This window comes from Siphateles boraxobius, unplaced genomic scaffold (assembly GCF_051911475.1).
Source record: "Siphateles boraxobius isolate OS27281-9 unplaced genomic scaffold, OSU_SipBor_1 26, whole genome shotgun sequence".
Taxonomy (NCBI): Eukaryota; Metazoa; Chordata; class Actinopteri; order Cypriniformes; family Leuciscidae; genus Siphateles; species Siphateles boraxobius.
The window spans coordinates 1,127,868-1,151,410 of record NW_027508876.1 but is presented as its reverse complement, the minus strand read 5'-3'; the positions used below and the strand labels follow the sequence as shown (position 1 = coordinate 1,151,410).

At 37.3% G+C, this 23,543-nt stretch overlaps 1 protein-coding gene across 2 annotated transcripts in view; it reads left to right on the top strand.

Annotated features, from left to right (window-relative positions):
* The first annotated feature begins 1,410 nt into the window (after positions 1-1,410).
* The window catches only part of sugct (succinyl-CoA:glutarate-CoA transferase), a 158,314-nt gene continuing 136,181 nt past the window's right edge, over positions 1,411-23,543 (top strand). Inside the window, exons 1-8 of one of the 2 annotated variants that reach the window (XM_077244130.1) lie at positions 1,411-1,557; positions 2,199-2,250; positions 3,170-3,243; positions 3,746-3,831; positions 4,227-4,277; positions 4,358-4,478; positions 15,219-15,310; positions 19,541-19,684. In XM_077244130.1, coding sequence (XP_077100245.1) covers positions 1,440-1,557; positions 2,199-2,250; positions 3,170-3,243; positions 3,746-3,831; positions 4,227-4,277; positions 4,358-4,478; positions 15,219-15,310; positions 19,541-19,684 — 738 coding nt within the window. In that variant the 5' untranslated portion in view covers positions 1,411-1,439. The remainder of the gene's footprint in view (positions 1,558-2,198; positions 2,251-3,169; positions 3,244-3,745; positions 3,832-4,226; positions 4,278-4,357; positions 4,479-15,218; positions 15,311-19,540; positions 19,685-23,543) is intronic. The other variant, XM_077244131.1, reaches the window with a different exon arrangement.

Below are 23,543 nucleotides of genomic sequence, written 5' to 3'. Positions count from 1 at the left end.
AATAATAACTTATATTAATAACTAATACTTCTATCTAATGTTATCGGATTAAATCTTAATATAGAGAGAATATTTGTGCTGTTCTAAAATAGTGTGAGTTAGAGGGGAAATACTAATGATTATTGATAACACAGCAGAAGATATGAGGACTGTTTTTCAGCTCAACTCACTGTAAATATCCAGGTGTGAGCAGATTGGTGGTCTTGTGCCATCTGCTGGTCATAGTTTCATTCGAAAAGTCATAAATAGCCTACTAGATAAATACACCCTATTGCACTTTATATATATTTAAATAATTGACCGGTTGACTGTACATTACCTTCACATAAGTATATGGGTGCATTACAAGCTGTAATGTTGTAATTTACAACATTGTGTACCTTTGTTTGAAAATATAAACCACTTTTAAGAAATGTTAAGAAGTATTATAATAATTGCAATAAGGCCTTTCAAAAAGTAATTTATTAAAGGGATAGTTCACCGAAAAAGAGACTCCTGTCATCATTAACTCACCCTCAAGTTGTTCCAAACCAAACCTGAATGAATTTCTTTCTTCTGCTGAACACAAAAGATATTTTGAAGAATATGGAAGGGAGGGAAATACCATGGAAGTCAATGGTGCCCATATTCAACAAAATATATTCTTTTGTGTTCAGCAAAATAACATTTTATCTACTTTTAATTTTATTTTAAAATTAGTAGAAGAAAAGTTGTTGACGTTTTTGTGGTTCATTATGCATTGCGTGACGGTTTATGGGATATGTATTTTTTAACCTACTAAAACCTTTTGACCTTTCCAGAGATGACGTCAAGTTGCAAGCAAAAACGAAAGGAAACGGTCCGGTTTATTTCCTTATTATACAATACAATAATATTATATAGAAAGAAATATATAATAATAGCCTATATTATATTACTATGCGTTATGTTGAGTTAATTCAACGTCTATTAAAGTCACTCATCAGTCCGCCGCTGAAGAGTTGTGTCGTCACGTGATAGATGTTACTTTTCTCAGCGCTATAAGTTAACAGAAATAACCAAATCAGTCGTTTAACAGGAAAAGGAAATTTTATTTAATCATTTTCTAGAGATTTTTGGGGTGGTTTTTAATTTGTATCTTAGGTAACAATTACTGCAATTTATAGATTTAAACAAATACACACAATGTACGACAAAACAGGTCCTAAAATTTGAATGAATGCGTTCCAATGAATGGAGGATTCGGTAAGCACAGGTAACGTTAGACTCCTGTGTTTCATAGCAACAGTTAGAACAGTTAGTAGTCATTTCTGTCTTGAACGCCCCTTTATGTGCTGTCAAATGTGTCGACATAACCCCAGAACTCACTTGCAAAGATTTAAAAGATCCCTCCGTGGATTCTTGTCCAAATGTGCGCGTGGAGGCGGGGCTTTTATAGACGTTGCGTTGCGTGCGTCAACATGTCGGGAAACGTTCTTATAAGAGTTTTATCTTATCTAAGCAGAACATCACAGTTTCTACAACCGAGTAAGACGAACTATGTGAATATAAGAAGACCATTCACTGCCAAGCTGCAAGGTAGCGCTTGTATTTTAATCCGACCATTATCCCGCTAGCGTAACAGACGCGCGCGCGCGCGACACATCAGTTGGTTGTGATCATACCTTCAGGAACATTTTAGCTAGTGCTCTAAATGAATTTTACAATTGTTTACTTGTCATTATACTGCTTTATTTTATGGTGTAAATAGATGTATGCACGCCTGTTTGTTTACTTAATGATAACGATATATACAACACTTGGTTTGTTGTAATGTAATTGTTTTGCACTCCTGCTTGTTTACGTTGTAGTGGCACGTGTACGCGCACCTATATAACTCATGTATTTGAAAGAAAAACTAAAGTAAATGGTAAACAATCCTAAAATATTGTAGGCCTACTTGTTTACAACTGATTTCTTACAGGATCAACAAGTTAGTTTTTAACCCACTTGCCCTTTGTCAAGCCAGATAACGTATGATTCCAGTCTTTTGTTAATCATATAATCAAACTGAACGTTGATCAAGGGATCAACTCTCTTTTTTTGTGCTGAATAAAACATGATTATGTAGTTGTACTATAGATTTTTATTTGTTATGAATTTACAGAAAACGATTAATTACCTGACTAATTGATTGTTAATAATAATAATAATGCAAACTCATTTCCCCATGAATACAGATGCAGGTCAGATCAGACCACTAGATGGCGTTACAGTCTTAGATCTGACAAGGTATGTGCATTCATATCATGTTATGAGTGGCCACTATATAAAATACAAAAATTACACTCCTCGTCAAAAAAAAAAAAAATGATACAACACTAAGCTTTTAATTGTCATAGCTAAATCCAAGCAAATGCACTACTTAAAAAGCAGTTGCATCAAAGACAGAATTAAGTTTTTGTCAGATTATAGGAGGTTTGATTCGTGATTTGTGTTTGAGTGATGAATCACAATGAAACAGGTGATGATACATGATGATACTTCAGAGCGCTGTCTGAAAATCTGCTGACAAATATAATAATAAATGCATCTCTACCACAGTAAAGCATGGAGGAAGAGACTTTTTTAGCTGCTTCTTTACTGGGAAAAGTCATTTAATGTTTTGGAGCACAGCAGAATGGCTTGCTTCGCACAATTAAAAAGTTATCTAAAGAGGAATGATCAGATGTTATTCTTTTAACATGACAATGCTCAAGCCCACAAAGACAAGCAAGATGTGGCTTGAGAACAGGTAATGTCAGGTAATGTTTTGGCCGGATCAGAGTCAAGATTTGAACCATATAGTGAATATTTGATCTCACATTAAACTCAAACTGACTGGGAGACATTTATTCAGCTACTCAGGAACAGTTTCAATCCATGGAACAACGCTGACTCTTCTTCTCCTGTAAAAAGCTGTCTGCAAGTTTACCAACATGGCTTAAACATTTAAAGAAAGGTTTAAAGCTAAGCTATTTGTGCAATTCTTGCTAATTTCCTGACCAGTGATTTGTGATTAAAATTGTTAGTACCATTTAAATCAAGAATTATTTAGCCATCATTGGCTTGGCACATTTTGATTTATTTATTTTTGCCCAGGAGTGTATATGCTCTTTATATGCTCGTAAAGGTTTAATATTAATCACTATCATTATGCTGTTCAATGCAGAGTTCTGGCCGGACCTTTTGCTACTATGATATTAGGAGATTTGGGAGCAGAAGTGATCAAAGTTGAGCGACCAGGTGAGGTTTCTGTACGTGCTATAATGTGAATTATTTTATATGAGAGATATTGCTTGAATATCTTATATTATCTTAAATTGCTTAGTTTAAGAAGATGTTGGCATCACTTCAAGGGTTGGGTTTAACCCAATAAAGGCATTATTTCCTCACCGTCATGTCTTCCTTTTTTTTTTACATTTTAAAGAATATCCCTGCCACTGTTTTCAATATAATGAAATTGAATTAGGACTGGGACTTTCAAGCTAAAAAAAATAATAAAAATGTCCCCTTTAATTGAGTTTTGCTTGCATATATTGAAGTAATATATGACCATGCCTCCAGAGCAAATATTTTGAGGTGTGTAATCCTGTTTTCATGTTAAACGGCTGCACTATAGTGACACGTATCATATTAAACACGTCACGTTGCCAGTTCCTGTAAAAATGAGTCTTAGATCTAAACAGTGTCTCACTGCAGTGGACAATGAAATAGTGAACTAAATTCAGATGTGAATGTGTGACAGGCCCCGGAGACGACACGAGAGCATGGGGCCCTCCGTTTGTGGGTGAAGAGAGCGCTTATTTTCTCAGTGTGAACAGGAACAAAAAGGTATTTTTGTTGAGTTTTGATTTTATTCAAAGAATCGGGTCTTTTAAACAATCCATTTCAAAGAACCTGTTTTTAACCTGTCAAAGAACCAGAAAACTGATTCTTTTACTTCATGGTACGGTTCCTTACACCATTGCTTGGCATATGACCTAAAATATTCCAGAAAAGCCATATTGTTAAGTTTTTTAAAAGGGAGGTTTGTTCTTAATGTAAGAGTTCGGTTTGTAACCATAATTCAGTGCATTAAAGAGCATTTAGAAACTAATTTGCATTAAACAATATAAAATATTTTATAACACCAAAATAAGTTTTTTTTTTATATCAGGTTTTTAAAACTCTTAGGATCATGACCTCTGCCGTTATAACTGTGCTCGCCTCATTCATCTGTCTTGCAGAGCATTGCTGTTAATCTTAAAGATCCAAAGGGGACCAAACTTGTAACTGAGGTAAAAGTTCATAACGCATTAAATAACATTTGGCTTAAACACCTAGTCTGTCACACTTTATTCTCTCTCTCTTTTGTCAGCTTGCCAAAGTCTGTGATGTTCTGGTGGAGAATTACTTGCCCGGGAAGCTGAGTGAGATGGGACTCGGGTACGAGGAGTTGTGTGAAGAAGCCCCTCGACTCATCTATTGCTCCATAACAGGTGACAATATTCACTATAGGCAAAAGCTCCCTGATATAAGCTATTACCAGCTTCTGCTGTAATTATGACAAAGCTGCTTGTTTTCACATTTTTAATTAGAAATTGGGAGTATTAAATACTGGAATTCAGGTATTAAATTAAAGTCTTTAAATGTTGTTTATGTGTCTTTATGTATTTTTTTTTAATATGTTTTAAGACAAACCATGTGTAAATTCATAAGTCGACAGCATTGCTGAGTATTTTCTCTTTAAAACTGCAGTGAACCTAAGATAATCTTAAAAACACAGTTTGAGATCGCTGGTGTTTCTGACGTCACAAACTACCTTGTAACCAATCAGATCAACTTGTGATCATCAACGAGTGGATCTCTGAGCTGAGCGAGTGAGTGGAGGCGGGGCTCATTTGCATATTCATAGAACCACGTATACTAAATGAGGCAAAGGTGCCGAGTTATTATATTCAAGCTATTTTAAGGCATGAAGACTTTTTTTTTTTAAAGAAAAAACTTTTAAATATGTCATTTTGGTGATCAAAGATGAGTTTTAAAGGATAAAATTATTGACTACAGAGGGACTTGAAAGGAGCCACGGGTTAAAAATGGGTAATTTTAAATCGAAATATAGGTTGAAAATAATACTTTTTCCGCACATATATATATATTTGTTTTTTCTTTGCGCAAAAGCATTAATAAATAACATAATTAAACCTCAAGAAACATATTAAAATAATTTAAAAAAATGTCATGACCCCTTTTAAAAAAAACACCCAAAACACCCTAGCAACAGCATAGGGACGCCCTGGCAACAGCCCACAACACAGAAGAAAATATAAAATCTTGTTCCAATTAAAATCTATCAAGGTGTGGTAACATTAGCAGTGAAATTTTAATTTTTGTGGGCAAAAAAGGTTAATTGGCAAGAGTGTAGCAATTGTAACTGACCATCTTGCATTGAGAAATCTTTCACCCTCATGTGAAATTTGTGTGGATTCCAATTGAAATTGGATTTTTTCCCCAATAAAATAGTCAGAACAGCAGTAAATGTCACCGGACCTTCACTCGTTCTGTACATTTATAAAGGTTTTAGATGCATTTGTAGTATTTTCTCTTTTACTATGTACAATAATTCGGTCCATTACATGAATGAACAGAGTGTGTGTTTGTAGAATTGGAGGAAGACAGCGGGAACAAAAAGCTGACGTGTTCGTCGTTACGTTTACATCTCTGTACTGTAGACACGCCTTTGGTTTTCTAAATCTGGCCTGCATTTAATCCACAAACCCTAATGTTTTCAGCTGTATGGCCCTCATGAAAAGGCTAATTTACTTTACTGTCTGATTTTTTTTTTTTTTAATCACACTCATAAAGGAAGCCACTCTTTACTTGAAAATTGTTCTAGCCACGCTAATCTGAAGCGGATGGGCATTGTCACCACGCTGGCTGCTTTGGTGATTGGTTTCACGTGTCAGGCACCCATAAATCCTGCAGTCACCTCGCACTTGATAAGGAAATGGAAATCAGCATTTCTGTAGCCGGTTCCACGTCTCTCAGTGTGCGCTGCCTTTCATAAACCCTCGTCAGGGCTGTTAAAAGACGCCAGTTTTGGCCAAACTGACATGCATTTTTTTTTTTTTACTTTTGTATGTATATAATATTTTTTACTACAAGATGCATCTGGATTTAATACTGTTTTAGAACTACTGAGAAACGTCTGTTTTTGTTTAAATGAAAACATGAAGTAGTAAAGTAAAATTATAACATGTATCCACACGCAAAAAATTCAAACCCAAAGAAGTTCAGCAAACGGTAGTCTGATGTTTGCATTGCTCATACATTTCATGCAAGTTGTTCCATCGTGTCAACACTTCAGTGGCATCTCTTGTGGTTGACGATGAAGTGAACTCAAAGACTGCATTTTTTTCAGCTGTTCTCTGTAACATCGCAAATCACAGCCAAATTCCCATGTCTCGCGCTGCTTATAAAGACCTGGAGGCGTAACCCACAAGACCGCATTAAATTGTGGATGCTGGACAGTTAAATTGGAATGATTTACTGTGCTCATCCTGTATCGTTTAATTTTCCCCTTCTGAAAGGATTTTACACTTTCTTCTTAAGTGTAAAATCAGTCTGGAATGCTTAGTTTCAACAAGTGCAATTTGATTTATCAGAGTCAAATGTTCACTTGACAGGGATTTTTTTTAGGACAAGCCTCTTTAGTTGATTGTCATCATTGTGCCTTCTGTGTGTTTTGCTGACTCTTAAACCTGTGGAAATCAGTATTAAAGATGATGATACCATTATGAAATAGAGTAAAAGTCTTCCACTCGTATCCATTCTCCAGAGAATTCCTGGAACCATAATCTCCAACTCGATCAAATTAAAGCTGCACTGTTGATCCAAAGTGATCAATTCCCTCTCAATTAGATTTTGGCCAAACTTAATTTGTTCTATATTTACTGTAATAGATATGGTAGGTATGATATTCATGTATCATGTTTTTATCAAACTGAAGCCAAGTCTGTTTGACAAAGCATTGGGACATTACTTTTTTTGTAAAATAAGTCTGAACATCTGTCTTAACTTGTGTTGACTTGTGTCTTAACTTGAGTTATGATCCATTCATTCACATTTTGAGGATATACCTGAAAATGAATTTCCCAACAAAATCTGTCTTGAATCCTTTGTAGCTCAGACTCAAGTTTGATCTCTTTTTTAAAAATATGCTTTATTAAAGATTAAGATATAAATTATTGCTGAAGTGAAAGAAAGTGAACAAAGTTATATAAGTTTAAAAATGAGCTTTCAGTAAGATTGTGTTTGGCTGCAGTACCAAACGTTTCCACTAGATGAAATTCATTTCCCATTCATTTCCAATGTACAATTAAGTGTGTGACTGTTTTTTTCATGACCATTTAACTTTTTTAAATCATGTCCATGATTTTTTTTTTGTGTTCACATTGAAAGTGCCAAATCAACAAAATCTGTCTTGAATCCTTTGTAGCTCAGACTCAAGTTTGATCTCTTTTTTAAAAATATGCTTTATTAAAGATTAAGATATAAATTATTGCTGAAGTGAAAGAAAGTGAACAAAGTTATATAAGTTTAACTTTATTGTTATTAAAAATGTAGAAAAAATACTATTTAATTTTTGTATATGAAATATATATTTTTTAAAACATGTTTTACTATAAAACTGGGAGAAATCAAAGCCATAAATCTAAACAAGTTAATCTCCAAATTTGAGGTTGATATCACAAAAAATGAGCTTTCAGTAAGATTGTGTTTGGCTGCAGTACCAGACGTTTCCACTAGATGAAATTCATTTCCCATTCATTTCCAATGTACAATTAAGTGTGTGACTGTTTTTTTCATGACCATTTAACTTTTTTAAATCATGTCCATGATTTTTTTTTTGTGTTCACATTGAAAGTGCCAAATCCTTTACCAAACTGTAGTACCATTCTGAAGAAGTAAAAAATTTAACAACAAAAACCAACACATCATTTATTTGTCTAATAACAGAGGAACACCAGAGTGTTTAAATGTGCATTTAACCCTGCTTTTGCATTGTCACCTTTATTCAAAAAAAGGAATATTCCATAGTATTGCGACACCCAGGTAATTACATCATTTAGAAAACGATCTCATAATTTAACAATTAAGATAATTATTACTCAAAATGACTGCATTTGTCAAGCTCAAGACCAAGCTATTATATCTAAATTATATACAGCATATATTTACGTGGATTGATATTTATATGTTGCTGTGCTTGTTGGATTGGGAATGTTGTATTCAGCATTAGAGGTCTGCTGTGGCCTTCTTGTTGAAGCCTTTAAATCTTTGCTTTGAGAAAATATCATTACCAGTCTCCTGCCCCACCACATGAACTGTGATTAATTAGACACCCCAATCAGGAATAAGGGAAGCCATTCATTTATGGCTGGTTTGTATCTCACATGCTGTAGCAGTCCAATTTATTTGTAATGGGCCGTTCAGTGGCATGGTGTCAGTTGATTTATTGACATCCTTTGGTTTATTGCTTCAGTCCTGAGGGGGCAAAACTGTGATCCTGTAGCAATTTGGGAGTGACCCATTTTTTATTTTGGCACTGCATAACCTATACATTGTGATTGCTCATACAAATCCCTGAGGAGACTTAAAACCATGACTTGGCAGACTAGAAATGTATTTGATATGAGACACAATTCGCCTTGTGCTACAAAAAAAAAAGAGGACCCATACATGAGAGATTAATCAGATGTTGACCTCAGCATTGTCATGAACCGCAGTATTTGCCATAGCTGGTGTAATATTCAAGTCTGTTTTTTGCTATGAAATTGTCTTTGTGCAGTGTTGAAGTATTAAGTGTGCCCATTGTATGCTTGAAATACTCTTCCTTTCATCAACAATATTAACATTTGTGTTTTTGGATGACTTTTGTATTTCTGACTCATTTTGGTTTTTGGATGCCCCAGTAGAACATTATGCTTTGATTTGAATGTCTAGCACACACTGTCTCTGATTTCTTTTTTTTATTTTACCTCATCTAAAGCCAGTTGACAAACAAGTCTTTGGATTTTCTCGTCTGGCTTCTCTTGTTTTATGCCACGTCCCCCTTTTATTTTTTATCAATTCCACGTTTTAAGCAAAACCAGTCTTTCCTTTAAACCATAATCTCTATAAGTGGATAGTACATTCAACAAAATGGTAAACACATCACTCGACATGTCAGCAACAAACAGAAACAACGAAATACCCTTCAGATGTCTTCAGTTTTTTCATGTTCTCATGTGATCTGTATAATAAAAAGGTTTTTATCAAGAGTACATCATGTGTGTTATTGTCCATGCAGATAGGGAATGAACATTTTAGGGCGAGACACGCACTGTCTAGTCTGGTTATCGTAGAATAATCAAGTTTGGATACACTGATGTGTATGGAGAACATGAACCACAGACTCCTGTTGCTCTTCTGGAGATGTTTGAGGTCTCAATGGCGCTCGGCGCTCCACAGAAGCGACAAAGCTCCCCGTTTCGTTTTATTATTGGTGTGTTTAATATCTTTACAGCAAATTAAAGGGGATTAAGTGGCGTCTGAGAACGCAAGTTATTTTCAGCATGTGTCCTTCATTAGATGGGCCCCCACACACAAATGTGTTGAGGTTTGGCATCGGATGCCTTTCACATTGTGCCAAAGCTGGCAGTGAGAAACATGGGCTGTTTGATGAGTTAATCCAGCACTACTACTAGTTAATGCTGTTTTAAATTGATGTTATGAATTCTCTTAGCAAACAGTTTTCAAATTTTGCTGGATATTTGCTAAAATACATATCATCATTAGTTTTGCGTTCTCATTAAAGTATTTGGGCAACAGGAAGCGGTGTTCCTTTTGAAAGCAATGTTTGGTTTCATAATTTGCTTTATCTGAAGATTATAAAATATATATATATATATGGTTTTCTTTCCTTTTTATAGTTTCTAAATGTTGCAATAAAACATAAATATCACCAATACTTTTCTTCTGTTTTGTGACACATTCCATTGAAACGGATTTGTTTCAATGCATCAGTTGTAGGATTTTGATGTGTGGGCGGAGTCTGATGTATGCAAGCTTGCAGGGGCGGGGTTTAAGCGGACTAAATGATTGGATAAGTCGTTTCACTGGAAGATCAGGGTCATTTTTAGTAAAAAAAATTTGCTAAAACATACATGCCCAATAAGATCATGTCACCTAACTCCTCAGAAACACACAGGTTGAGGATCCAATAGCAGTAGTTTATTGAGGGTAATACAAAATCGTAATCCAGATAACAGGCAGAAGGTCAAAAGACTCCAGGGCAAACAATCCAGATAGCAACAGAGTCCAAGACACAGACAAACAGGGGAAAAGGCAGAGGATCGAGACTATTCAAGTCAAGTCATGTGTTATTCAAGCATTAATGGCAAGGAAAAACCCTTATACTGTGAGCGGCACATATGAGGAGTTTCTGTGGTGTTTCTCCCTCATTTCTGCTTCGAGGTCTTGATCGTGGCCAGGGGCTGAACATTTTTAAATTCTGGCTGCTAAACATACCATTTCAATGCAGTTTGGGAGGGACAGAAATACCTTAACGGAGCTAGCAGCAACCCTCCTCTATCTGAGGACTAAGTTAAAGTATCTATTTTGTACGTTTATGAAAAACACAGGTTGATGTAAGAACTGTAAGCTCAAATTCAAAAGCTTTTGAAGTCTACTTCATTAAAGATTGCTTACACACACACTTACTGTACACATAGGCCTACTACACATGATTTTAAAAACAGTACCATTGCAGCTTTTATGTTATGATTTTAAATTGGTATGTGACCTAAGAACGATTTTACATTAAAGGTACATAAAGGTGCTGAGGTCTGACTTTGAAATTAAGTTATTTTAATATTAATATGTGATGAAGGACTTTTAAAGAAGTTTGACAGATTGCAGTGCTGAATAAGGATAACACTATCCCGTTTATTTAGCCTACCCCTGAATTCGCAGCTAATATCAAATCCATAACTTTTTGATCAAGTTAAAATTTCCAGGTCAACAACAAATAATCCCACTACTCTTTAATATCATCCGATAACTAATTCAATGCTGATTTGTTGCTTTGCCCACTTACCACTTCAAGACCATATGTAAAACATTGCCAGCTCAACGTGCGAGACGAGTGAGTTGCTTGAACATACACAGCAAAGATTCTAGAGCGCTACGCGTGTAACGTTAGTGCTCTAGATTTGATATACACACCATATTAGGAAAAGGGGCGGGCTGATGCTGACCGATTAATTACACATCCAGAAGAATACATTTGATTCGTTATAGGCTCTGTTAATTATGGAGCATAATAGGAATAAAGTTGTGACAAAAAAAATTATCATGGAGGAAAAATCTGAGGGAGCACTTTGAATGGGCATACGCCCCTGATCGTGGCATTTCTTTGAGGTTCAGAATCTTGTATTCCTGTAATTCTTTTGTCTTTTATGAATTTAATAAAGAACTCTGTCTCGTATTCTGGCCAAACACACCGTGTCATCTACGTCAGGTGACCAGTAAATGCGCAAAAAACATTTCTTTTTCGAATTGCCTGAAAAACCCCCTCATGCGAGCGTAAAAACTTTTTTTGCGATAAATGGGATTTTTTGTGAATTTGACGTGTTTCCATTGGGCCGTATTTTCAATTCGCAATTTCAATTTGCGCAATTTGAAGGGTAATGGAAACGCGGCTAGACTAAGGATGGAAGCTTATGCTGCTATTTTAAACCAATAATCGGAACAAAAAGCAGTTGAAGGACGTGCATAACTCAGTTATTTATCTGACACCAATATAATTAATCTGACTTAAAGCAAACAACATTAAAGTTGTTTTATTCTTCCTATTTGAGGTGCAAACGACTCATTCTCTCCTGACAGAACCATCCTGTGCCTGGAGTTTCCCAACAGTCCTCAATCAGCATATTGATCAATCCCTTGCACTAGATATACATTAGCATACTGTGATGATGAAGGCCATTGTGCCACGTTTAATGTATACTTTTAAAGGGATTTCTGAAGTACAAGGGCGGTAAAGAGTTTGACACACATTTCCTCAGACCTGCAACACTTAACAAGACTTCGCAATGAGTGACTGAGGGTACGTTAACACGACAACGATATGCTTAAAACTGAGAAGTTTTTCCTTTGAGTTTTCCACATATAGACGACACCATTGTCAAAACGATCCCCATTCACACAGATCTGCGATAACGACTAAGAACCCTGTATTCTGCTGCCAGGCCAGTAGATGGCGATGAAACACTAAAGACTAAACACGTAATATGCATATGCATGACGTCATCGTCTACACAGATTCACGTTTTTGTTGTTTACACAGAGACCATTCTCAAAAACGTTGAAACCAGTTTTCAAAACTTTGCGTTTTCAGGCACCCAAAACACCTAATACGATCCATCTAGGTTAAATCATACCAAAATAAATAAACATGACTCCCACGCTCAGTCGTCAGACCAAAAGATAAACCAATGAGTCCAAATTTCAAGAAAAACGATAAACGTTTTTTTACGATAATGAAGATAGGCATACAAGAAAATAAGTATTTTCAGAGTAACATAACCCAGAGGGTAAATAATCTTCATGAAGACCCAAGGCCCAAAATCCAACAAATGACCCTAAATACACTAACAAAACAGAACTAACGTGATTTCAAAGAAAAAGGCAGGTCAACCCTACAAAACACCATCACTAAAAAGAAAAACATAACAGAATATATCATGTACAATAATGATCTGATGGCTGGAGAGGAGACAGGAGAAGTGTGACCGGCCCGGAATCAATAACAATAACGGAGAACATAAATACAGTATGCAGAATCAAAACATTATACCAAATTACACATAATTCCGTAACAACGCCATCGTCATGTAAACAGACGGCCAAAACGCATAAAAAGTTTTACGTTTTTAGTTGAAAACGGTTTTGTGTAAACAGCCCCTGAATAAACAGGGCTTATATCAGCAGAGTTAACAAGGATAATGGAAAACAGGTGGCAATAATCAGAAAAGTATGAGTCCGGGCAAAGGTTTATGGGAAATGTAGTTCATCATGGAATGGCGAAGGACTAGGAAGTGCGCTCTGGTGGAAATCAAGGGCACTCAAGCTGGTGGATGTAACCGGTTTATAACATCTATTTAGTAGTATTAAATAGGGTGAATTTTCATTTTAAGCCAGCTTTAAAGATAAAGTGCGTAATTTCTGCGAACAGAATGGCAAAAATTAGGACTGTTTTTCATACAAGTTTCACACTCTCCCCTTCTGCCATTGGTCAGATAAAAAGATAGCCCCACCCCAAAACCATGCCATTGGTTGAGCTGTTGCTGTGCAGGGCTGGTCAGGATTCTCAAACAAGCAGAACAATGTTTTTTCAGCATCAGTCTTTATACTTTTCAGAATTTAAAATGTGCTAAAACAACCACAGAGCTCTGGCGTTTTTTAATTATTATTATTATTTTTTTTAGAAAATGTACAAATTCCTGTTCTCAGAATTCTGTATTGGTGTGGTTATGCCTGGCAGAAAGGTTAATTATGGAGATGTTTGTTCTTTGTTTACTTGTGTTCCAAATATCTTTGTGTCCCTTTTTGTGGTGGTTGTAACTTCACAGTAGTAAAAGAGACGTTATGAATGTAGTGTGCTATAAAAAAGGGGATTACATCTGAAGTTCTCTGATGGTATAATGACTCAACTCAACATTTTGGCTGCAAATAAATAACAATTTTTATTTTTGTAATTTAAACTGTATGTTTGTCTGACATAAATTCAAAAACAACTGTACTGTGAATGGTTGAATCCTTTTCTTCTTCTTTTTTTAGGAAGTGCAGGCCCACTGTTAGATCTTTACAATGATAACTTTCTCTTGGAAACACATTTTTATAGATAAATATGTAATATAACTGAATTTTTAAAATCTTTTTCTGAAGAGAATGTGAGCAGTGCTTGTATACAACTCTCTGCCACAGGTGTGAGTGGCGGTCATCGCATTGCTATGCAGCCGCTAGGAGTTCTGAGTGGTTTCAGCATGTTGCTAAGCTGTTGCTAGGGTGTTGTTGGTGGTTTCTATGGCATTGATAGGTGGTTGCTAGGGTATTTTGGGTGGTTGTTTACAGAAAAATACTGAACGAAATTCTACAGTAAAAATTGGCTAACTGTATACGTACTACCGGCACATCCGGGAACTTAACTGTCGATTTCGTCACTGCCCCTTTTTAGGGGAAAATAAAATATGCTTACCATAGACTTCAATACAATGTAGCGTCACAAAACAACGTCCGTACACAGCCGGCAGTCGTGAATAACTTAAGAAATCACTAAGATTAAACATGTCAAGTAAATTATATGTCCACCCTGCCTGCCATAGAGAGCGTGAAAGATGCATTAACAAACTTAATTTGCTCAATTTAAAAACATGCCCCTTCATTCTCTCAGCGTCAAATTTGCGTAACAACGTTCCTCATCTCGTACCATGTACGAGAGAAAAGAAGATAGTGAGGAGAGCAGTCCGGAGGAAAGTGATGACGGCAGCTTGTAGGATAAGTGTACCGTGTAAAGTGTGCTCCCTTGAGAACCAGACCAAAAAAAGTTATATGCACCCCTTTTAATAGTAGTGTTTATATATATATATATATATATATATATATATATATATATATACACAATATATACATAATTAAACATGAGTATGAGCAATAATATTATGCCTTAGCAAACTCAACTAATTTAAGCAAAGAGAGAGGGATAATGTTATGAAGTGATACTGGTTTATGAACTGTATTTGCACAAACTGGCTAGAAGGCATACTAAGGCATGACAGATTTTCCTTAAGCCACCCATACCTCCGCCAAGGAAATAAACACATCCATGGATGTTTACCTCCAGTAAAGTCTTAGAACTTTGGTGGAGTTCCTAGAACCAAATAAATCTGACTTCTCTGATGATAATATAAATGTAATCGGGTCTTTGCCCACATTCTCTCTGGACGTGTGTGCTCAGCTGTAGGGATTTCTAAGAGCCACACACGGGCCCAAATCAAGCCCTGCTGGCAACAGAATATGCTGGAGATTGTAGCTCTGACATGCTCATGTTACACACAACTGTGAGCTGTATGCACATTTCCATCTGATAATCATTCACACACATAATCACTAACAACGTCTGTTAATTTATTCAGGATATGGACAGACGGGCCCAGAGTCACACAAGCCTGGATATGACTCCATTGTGTCTGCGGTGTCTGGTATGATGCACATCACTGGTCCTGAGGTGAGGCCAATGATCAGATGTCCTTTAAAGGTGAAGTGTGTCATTTCTAGCATCACCGAAGTGCCAAATATTGGTCGAACAAACAGATTAGATACCATCCCAAACCCCAGTATTGATTTTGACATTGAAAATATGCCACACACTTCGTCTTAAAGAGACCATATTATATCTTGATTTAGTTTTTGGGCTCTACTAGAACAGGTTTTCATGCTTGAATGTTCAAAAACGCATTATTTTTCACGTATTCTCCATTGTTGCTGGTCCTCTTCCTAGTCTGTTGCCTTGTCCAAATACCCACACTTCCGGTCTTGTCCACTTGAGAGCACGTACACATGACTGTAAGTGTACAAGACTGTCCCATATCTTAAAAATGCCAAAGTGCAGTGCCCTTAATGCACACTAAACCCTCACTATCTCCAATACTGCTTCGGAGCGGTATTCGAGGCTAAGCGTATCCCATCATGCATTATGTTTGGGAACCCATGTGCCCCGAAATTGCGAGATGTCGAGGAAAACATTCAACTGTAATTTAAATGAATTAGATACATATAATTTGTTAGTAAAAACATAAAGTTTTGCACATGTTATTGGTGCAAAGATGAGTTTGGTATGTGTAGGCCTATTTTGTACAACATTTGCAACTGTTTTTATGACTTAATTAAAAGCATTACCAGTGCTCGAAGTGGGGCGGTACTCACCGGTACGCAGTACCGGCACTTCTACATTTTACTCTTAAGCGTACCTGCACTTTTTCTTGCGTAGCCTACCGCTACTTCTCGCATGTAGCCGGTACTCGACCACTGACAGAAAAAGCGCCAGTGTCACGCCCGTTGATATACTTCGTTTGCAGTGCGTATGCAGTGCGTATTTTTTCCGCACCCATGTTAACAGGTTCGAGCTTTCACACAGCACGCGCATGCGGTCCGTCAATGCGCTCCTATTGCTGTGCGTATACAGCAGTGCAGAGATCGTTCCGAGTGTATTTTTGCTGTGCTGCACGCGCTGGATTAAAGTGACAGCTCATGGTTCGTGGTCAAAACACAGATTGACATGAAAATATAATAATCTCACCATAAATGCATTTAATTAAATAAAATGTAATAATCTAAATGTATTTTTGGACTTGCAGACTTGGAGGAGTTCCGTTTTCGCACGCACGTGCACACACGCACGACTTTAATAGGCTACATTTATGTTGTTAATAAATAACAACAAGTTTTGTTATAAGTTTTGTTTTTCACTGTAGAAATCTAAAATATCATGATTTGCCAATGCAAGAGAGTACCGGCACCTTTCTTTTCCCACTTCAAGCACTGAGCATTACTATTTAAAATGTGTGTCTTCTGTTAGTTACATAGCGACTACTTAACAGACATGTAGAAGTTTATTTTAAAATGCTATATATTTGTTTTAATAAATAAAAAAGTATTGAAAATATAATAAATAAAAGCTCTGTGAACCCTTGCATTTTTTGCATGTGCAATGCATGTGTCCCATCGAGTAATCAAAAGTTTATTAGTAGGGATGGGAATCGAGAACCGATTCTTCTTCAGAACCGGTGCCCAGTGAACCAATTCCTTCGAACCGTTAGTATGCCTGCTTAACGATTCCGCTTATCGGTTCTGCTCGTTGCAAATGTGTCATGACGTCACCCACGCGCTGCCTTGTTTTGGTTCAGAACGCAGCAAACATGGCATCGAGGCAGAAGCGCTCTAAAGTTTGGTTATATTTTACGCGAAAAGACGACAATATGAGGCGCCGTCTAGGGCTTAAATCAAACTTCATTCACGCACACATATATGAAACACTTGCATACACATTTAAGTAGTCAAACATATGTACACTGCTGAATGCTCCTCAAACAAATACGAAATGTACAACGACACGCCTAAAGTCTCTCACGCACATACACGCAAACTCTACACACACGAGATGCGCGGAACTCTCCACGCACATGAGACTCGCGCGCACACACTCAAACTCGCGCACATACTCATATGAGACGCGCGCGCGCACACACAAACTCTCCACGCACATACTGCTCAATGAGAGTATGACGGCGCCTCATAACAATATGGTCACTTGCAACACTTAAAATTTCCATTTGGTCAAAGGGGGGGAACTACCTCCAATATGCAGAAACATTTGGCCACACACACACAGCATGAACAGACTTTAGTCCCATGAAACTTAAACTGGAATGTCACTCTTTCTGTCACTGCGACTTCACGAACAGGTGAACACGCACACGCGCACGCACGCACACATCACTTTTGAAGTAAAATTGAAAATTGAGGATGCAGGGCATGTAATGCATCGAGATATCGAATTGAACTGAATTGATGACATGATAATCGTAATCGAACTGCGAGACCAGTGTAGGTTCACACCCCTAATAATACTCTCTGCTGTGTCAGCGAGTTTATAATAATTAACAAACAAATAAGTTAAGTTATAAGTTAATACAAACAAACAAATTTGTACTTATTCACTCACCCAATGAGAATCGATAAGGAATCGAATCGATAAGCAATATCGATAATGGAATCGGAATCGTTAAATTGTTATCAATTCCCATCTCTATTTATTACACACACTTGCAGTCTTTACGCCTACTAGAACACTTGGGCCAAATAGAGGAAATACGTCATGCAAGTAGACAAGTGGTCAAGTGCAAAGACCGCAAGTGTGGGTATTTGTACAAGGCATGTCAGTAACGCTCTGTTTAGTTCCTGTCTAAATGAAGCCCATCCTTCTGAAAAGCACACTGTTCTCTGATTGGTCGGCTGCACCAGTGTGTTGTGATTGGTCAACCTTTTTGAGCGTGTTTGGGAAATGTCCCGTCCCTTACCATAACTGTGAGTTTCAACACAATACTAACTAACTCGCTCCTTTATTTTGCATCCCTTTCACACTGAGTGTGACGCGATAACGCGAAAAAGTTGTTTCGTAGGTTTTCCTATTTGGCTTTAACCTCATCCGCTGCACAACATACAATGGTAAATTAAGATAAATAAAGTTTGGTACCATCATTGAGTGCATGTAACAACTTCTGACTGCGATCTAAAGTGGATTTTGATTAAATAATGGGCAGAGGTGCATTATTTGTAGTGTTTTATAATAAACTGAATGCTACACCTGCTTAGCAGTTCTCATAAAAGCATTTCTCATTCTTTATTGTTATAAAAATACCCGGAGAGGCATGAAAAACATACAGAACATAATCGTCGTAATCATAGATTTGTTTGGCTTCATGTTACCTCTGTAGAAATGTTTCTCTCAGTGGTTTATGTGCAGAACGAGGAACGAGGAAATTAACACAATGTCGTCATTAAGGTCAGGAGTTATGATCATATAATACATTACACCTTAACCTATCCTTAAACCGACCCATACCACCACACCTGACCCTAAACTTACCCATATTACATGTAAGATGTAAGGAACACACCTATGCTAAAGTTGACAAAAAAGAGGAATAAAAAATCATATTTTGGAAATTGATCTTAATTCCTTAATTTAAAAAATGAGGAAAAATCCAACCTTTACCGACACCAATTTTCTTTGTGATTGAATAATGTATCATAAATGAATAAATGTTCTTCCTTAAAATACAGGGTGCATAAGTCAGGACACCCCTATGTTAAATTCCCATAGAGTCAGCAGATTTTTATTTTTAAAGGCCAGTTGTTTAATGGATCCAGGATAATATGCGTCCTGATAAAGTTCCCTTGGCCTTTGGAATTAAAAAAGCTCCACATCATCACACACCCTTCACCAAAGAAATTGGTGTCCTTAAAGGTTGGATTTTCCCTCATTTTTTAAATTAAGGCATTAAGATCAATTTCCCAAAGATGATTTTTTATTCCTCTTTTTAGTCAACCTTAGCATGGGTGTGTGTACTTATAGGCACTGTACATTCGCATCGCTTAATGGCGTAGTGTGAAAGATCCTTAATTCCCACCCCTTGGGGGCGTGTTCGTTCCCGGAAGAAAACTCAAGACTACAATGGAGGCGTTTCAGGGAGTTCAGAAACACTGATATAGAGAATAGCTCCCGCTGGAAGGACTTTGTGTGTTGTAATTTTGCAGAGCTTTTTCATGCTCAAACAGCAACATTACACCCTAAAGTAAGTTGAAAATGTCAAAAAGGAAAATAGGTACTTTACTTTAAATATTACACTATTTTAGGTCATATATCTCCTGTTTATTTTACTGCTTCTTTTTTAAGGATGGGGATCCAGTCAGACCAGGTGTCGCTATGACAGATCTGGCCACTGGTTTATACACTCAGGGAGCCGTCATGGCTGCGTTGCTCCAGAGACAGAAAACAGGACGAGGCCTTCATATAGACTGCAATCTTCTGTCTTCACAGGTAATGCAACACTGATTTATTATACAAGGAAAATATAAGGAATTATTTGATAACACAAGTAAAAAAACATTATTAATTTCAGCATTTTTAATAATAAATCAAAAATAACTTGTAAATATGCTTACAAATATTTAACTTATTTTCAAAAGCTATATATGATTATGCAGTCAAATATTCTTGTATAATGACATTAAACTGTATAATTGGTTCTAGTTCCAGGCAACTGATTGCTCTGCGGTTGCTTTATTTTCACATAATAAAGTAAACTTGATAGTGTACTTATTTTGTAAGTACACTATCAATCAAAAGTTTGGGGTCAGTCAGATTTTTTTTTTTTGGGGAAATAATTAAAACTTTTATTTAGTAAAGATGCATTCAATTGATCAAAAGTGACAGTAAATACTTTTACATTGTTACAAAAGATTTCAATATAAAATAAATGCTGTTCTTTTGAACATCCTTTTTATCAAATAATCCTGAAAAAAATGCAGTTTCCACAAAAATATTAAGCAGCACAACTGTTTTCAACATTGATAATAATCATAAATGTTTCTTGAGCAGCAAATCAGCATATTATACTGATTTCTGAAGGATCATGTGACACTGAAGACTGGAGTAATGATGCTGAAAATTCAGCTTTGATCACAGGAATAAAATACATTTTACAATATAATCACCTAGAAATTGTAGTTGAAACTGTTATTTTAAATTGTAATAATATTGCACAACATTACTGTTTTTACTGTATTTTTAATCAAATACATGTAGTCTTGGTGAGCACAAAGGACTTTATATATGTATACATATATATATAACTTACAGACCCCAATCTTTTGAACTGTAACTAACCAGGGATAATGTAATAATGTATAGTAATGTCAGTCAGTATTGGATTTTTTACATTTATTTATTTGGCATTTGCACAAAAGCTTAATGAGTTTCCATAAATTCAATAAAACATAATAAAATATTTCCTGAATGAGAAATTTATATAGAAGCAGACATGCTTTGCACATAGAAGAAGAACAGATTGAAAGCCTCTTTAACATGATTCAGTCAGTTTCTGACACCTGAGAGTTGAAATGAATTGCAGATTTAGAACATCAATTCATTTTCATGCTCTTAAACTGACAGTTCAATAACACTGGCTACATTTGATGTATTTAATACTTCATACAATATCTACATGATGAAATATTCAGCTCTCAGAAGTATCCCTATTCAGATTTCAGGACTGTTGTTATTGTCTCTTGCCCAATGCATGAAATGAACTTTTTAAATTGAACCAGACCACTCTTTTTTTGTTGTTTCTTTGGCCTGAAAGAATGCAGTTCCCTGGAAGTGAGTTTAACCTGACCCATTCGGTACTCTTGAGAAAACATGGACGTTTTACTTTACAGTATAAATAAATCAGCTCTCCATAGCTGTATAAGCGTATAAACCAATCGTGGTCCCTAGACTTCAGCATTCGCTGTCTAATTTGCCGTGTTGGCTTGATAGTTTTGACTTTGTGGTTTTTGTCATACTTTTGTCTCAAAGATATTTCAATGTTTGTACTGTATGTCTTACGGTTTTTAACCTTGAAAATCGTTTTAGTGTAAAATATACAACTTTCACGGCTTTTAAGTAAAGTTCAAGTGAAGTTTCCAAATTCATGTGTTTACTTTAAACTTGGACTTCAAAATTATTCCGATATTTTTATGGGTGAATGTTTTTTTCTTCTTCTTTATATAAGGGGTGACTCAGCTCAATTTGTCCCTGTTGTAAGTAATACTGGTTTGGTAGGCACGTTAAAAGCTAATTCATAAGTATTAAATGTATTGTAAGTAGCAGTAGGCTTTCCTGTCATGCCACTGTGTACTTTATGAACAAATCAGTTTTTGTGACCGTTGAATACCTGTCCTTGCGTGAGGAAATAGCACACCGTTTACAAATGTGATTGTGAATAATTTGCGCCTGCCATTTTCCCTTTCCTCTTTGAATGAGCGACTTCAAAAAACTTTCATGCCGCTTGTACCGCGGCTCTTCTGCCCGTCCTGCTTGGAAATGCAAGATTACAAGGGATCTAAATAGCAGCTCTCGCACAGAAGACGTCAGCACTGTAAGCGGCCGGTTGAGACGCCAAGAGTTTAGCATCATGGGAATCAATGGAGTGTGAGACGCTAAGTTTTCTTGTGAGAGAGAGAGAGTGTGTGTGTGTGTGTGTGTGTGTGTGTGTGTCTGTGTGTGTGTGTGTGTGTGTGTGTGTGTGTGTGTGTGTGTGTGTGTGTGTGTGTGATTGGCTGTCTGCTGACGTTGATGTTCAACAGACTTCACCGCTCGCTACGGCCAGGATAAATCTGAGGGAAGACATTGGTCCACTTGGTGAATGTTTTATATTCCCTTCTTGTTTCTTAATTATCAGGCTGTACATGTGTTTACTGAAAACTATGGAGCAGTACAGTATAGCAATTTTCTTTCAAATGACTTTTGGATCTGCAGTATCACTTAACAAGATTTTGTTGAGTTTTTCTCCATAGTAACTACCTGAAACCTCAAATACCCTCTTCAGCTGCGTCTGGTTTCTGAGCAGAAATTCTAGAATGACAAAAGTCTTGAAAGATAAATATTTGCACGTAAAAAACATGTGTTCTCTTTCATAGGTTCACTCAACGCTGCGTATCTTATGACGCAGTGGGAACGCCCTCTGGATTGTGCCGATTGTCTGAAGCCCTTATAGAATTACGCCAATTCATTGGCTGATGGCGCGGGCGCTGCCCCGAGGCTCTTGCGTCGTCATATTATATTAGAGCTTGCGCGCCATCTGCTCCTCAGATTTCTCTGTCTTCACGAAGCGGCCATCTTAAGCCCTTCGGTCTCGGTTTTTCTGGCCCAAATATTCGGATTATAACATCAGCATTCTTCATTTGCACTTCAGCGACTGCGAATAGTGGAATTCAGTTCTCCTTGCGGTGAAGTGCCATGGAGTTTCGTCTTTGCCCGCCGCCATGCGTTCGCTTTATTGCGAACGACGACCCTCACAGTTAGTGTGTGAAATGTATGGTTTTTTCACACGCGCGAAGCTGTTTTAGGCTTGTCTAAATGCAAATTTTGTGATAACCTGTTTCTCAAACCCTCCGCTCTCGGCTCGCGGTTTTTGAGAAGGAGTCATTCGTTTCCCCCCGTCGCGCTCCCGAGGCTGCTGAGGCCTCGTTGGAATCCGCGACCTGGGGTTCGGATTTAGAGCTCGAGGATACGGAGTACGAGCAGACGGGCCAGGCCCTTTCTCTCCCTCCCTCTCCCGAGCATGCACGCGGTGTTCGGCCAGTCGAGTTTGCGCATGATTATTTATGCCCCAGCCCGAGAACGCGTGAGTCGGTTTCTTTCGGCCTTGAAGATGTGATTTACACTGCAGCGTCCGACTCCGATGATTTCGGGCCTGCTTTAGCTACTGACGGTCTCCCGCCTAGCAGCCACGAGGTGCGGCCTACTGCGGCCTACACGGAGCTTATCGAAGTGCTTTTGCGCGCTACACAGAAGCTCTCTATCGACTGGCCCGACGAGCCCCGCGAGTCATAATCGTCTAAACTCGACGAGAGATTTTTAAGTGGCCCTAATTCTAGGCCTGAGCGGAGAAAGCTGCCCTTTTTCAGTGATCTGCATCACGAGATCTTCAGATCCTGGAAACAGCCTTTTTCTGCGCGTCTAACAAACGAGGCAGCTGCTGACTTCACAAACCTTGTTGGTTCTGGGGAGCAGGGCTATTCCGCCATTCCAGCGGTTGAGGACGCGTTGGCCACTCGCCTTTCTCCGTCGTTCGCTCCATCGTGGAAATCTCGGCCCCTCTTTCCTTCTAAATCTAGACTACTTCCGCCCTTAT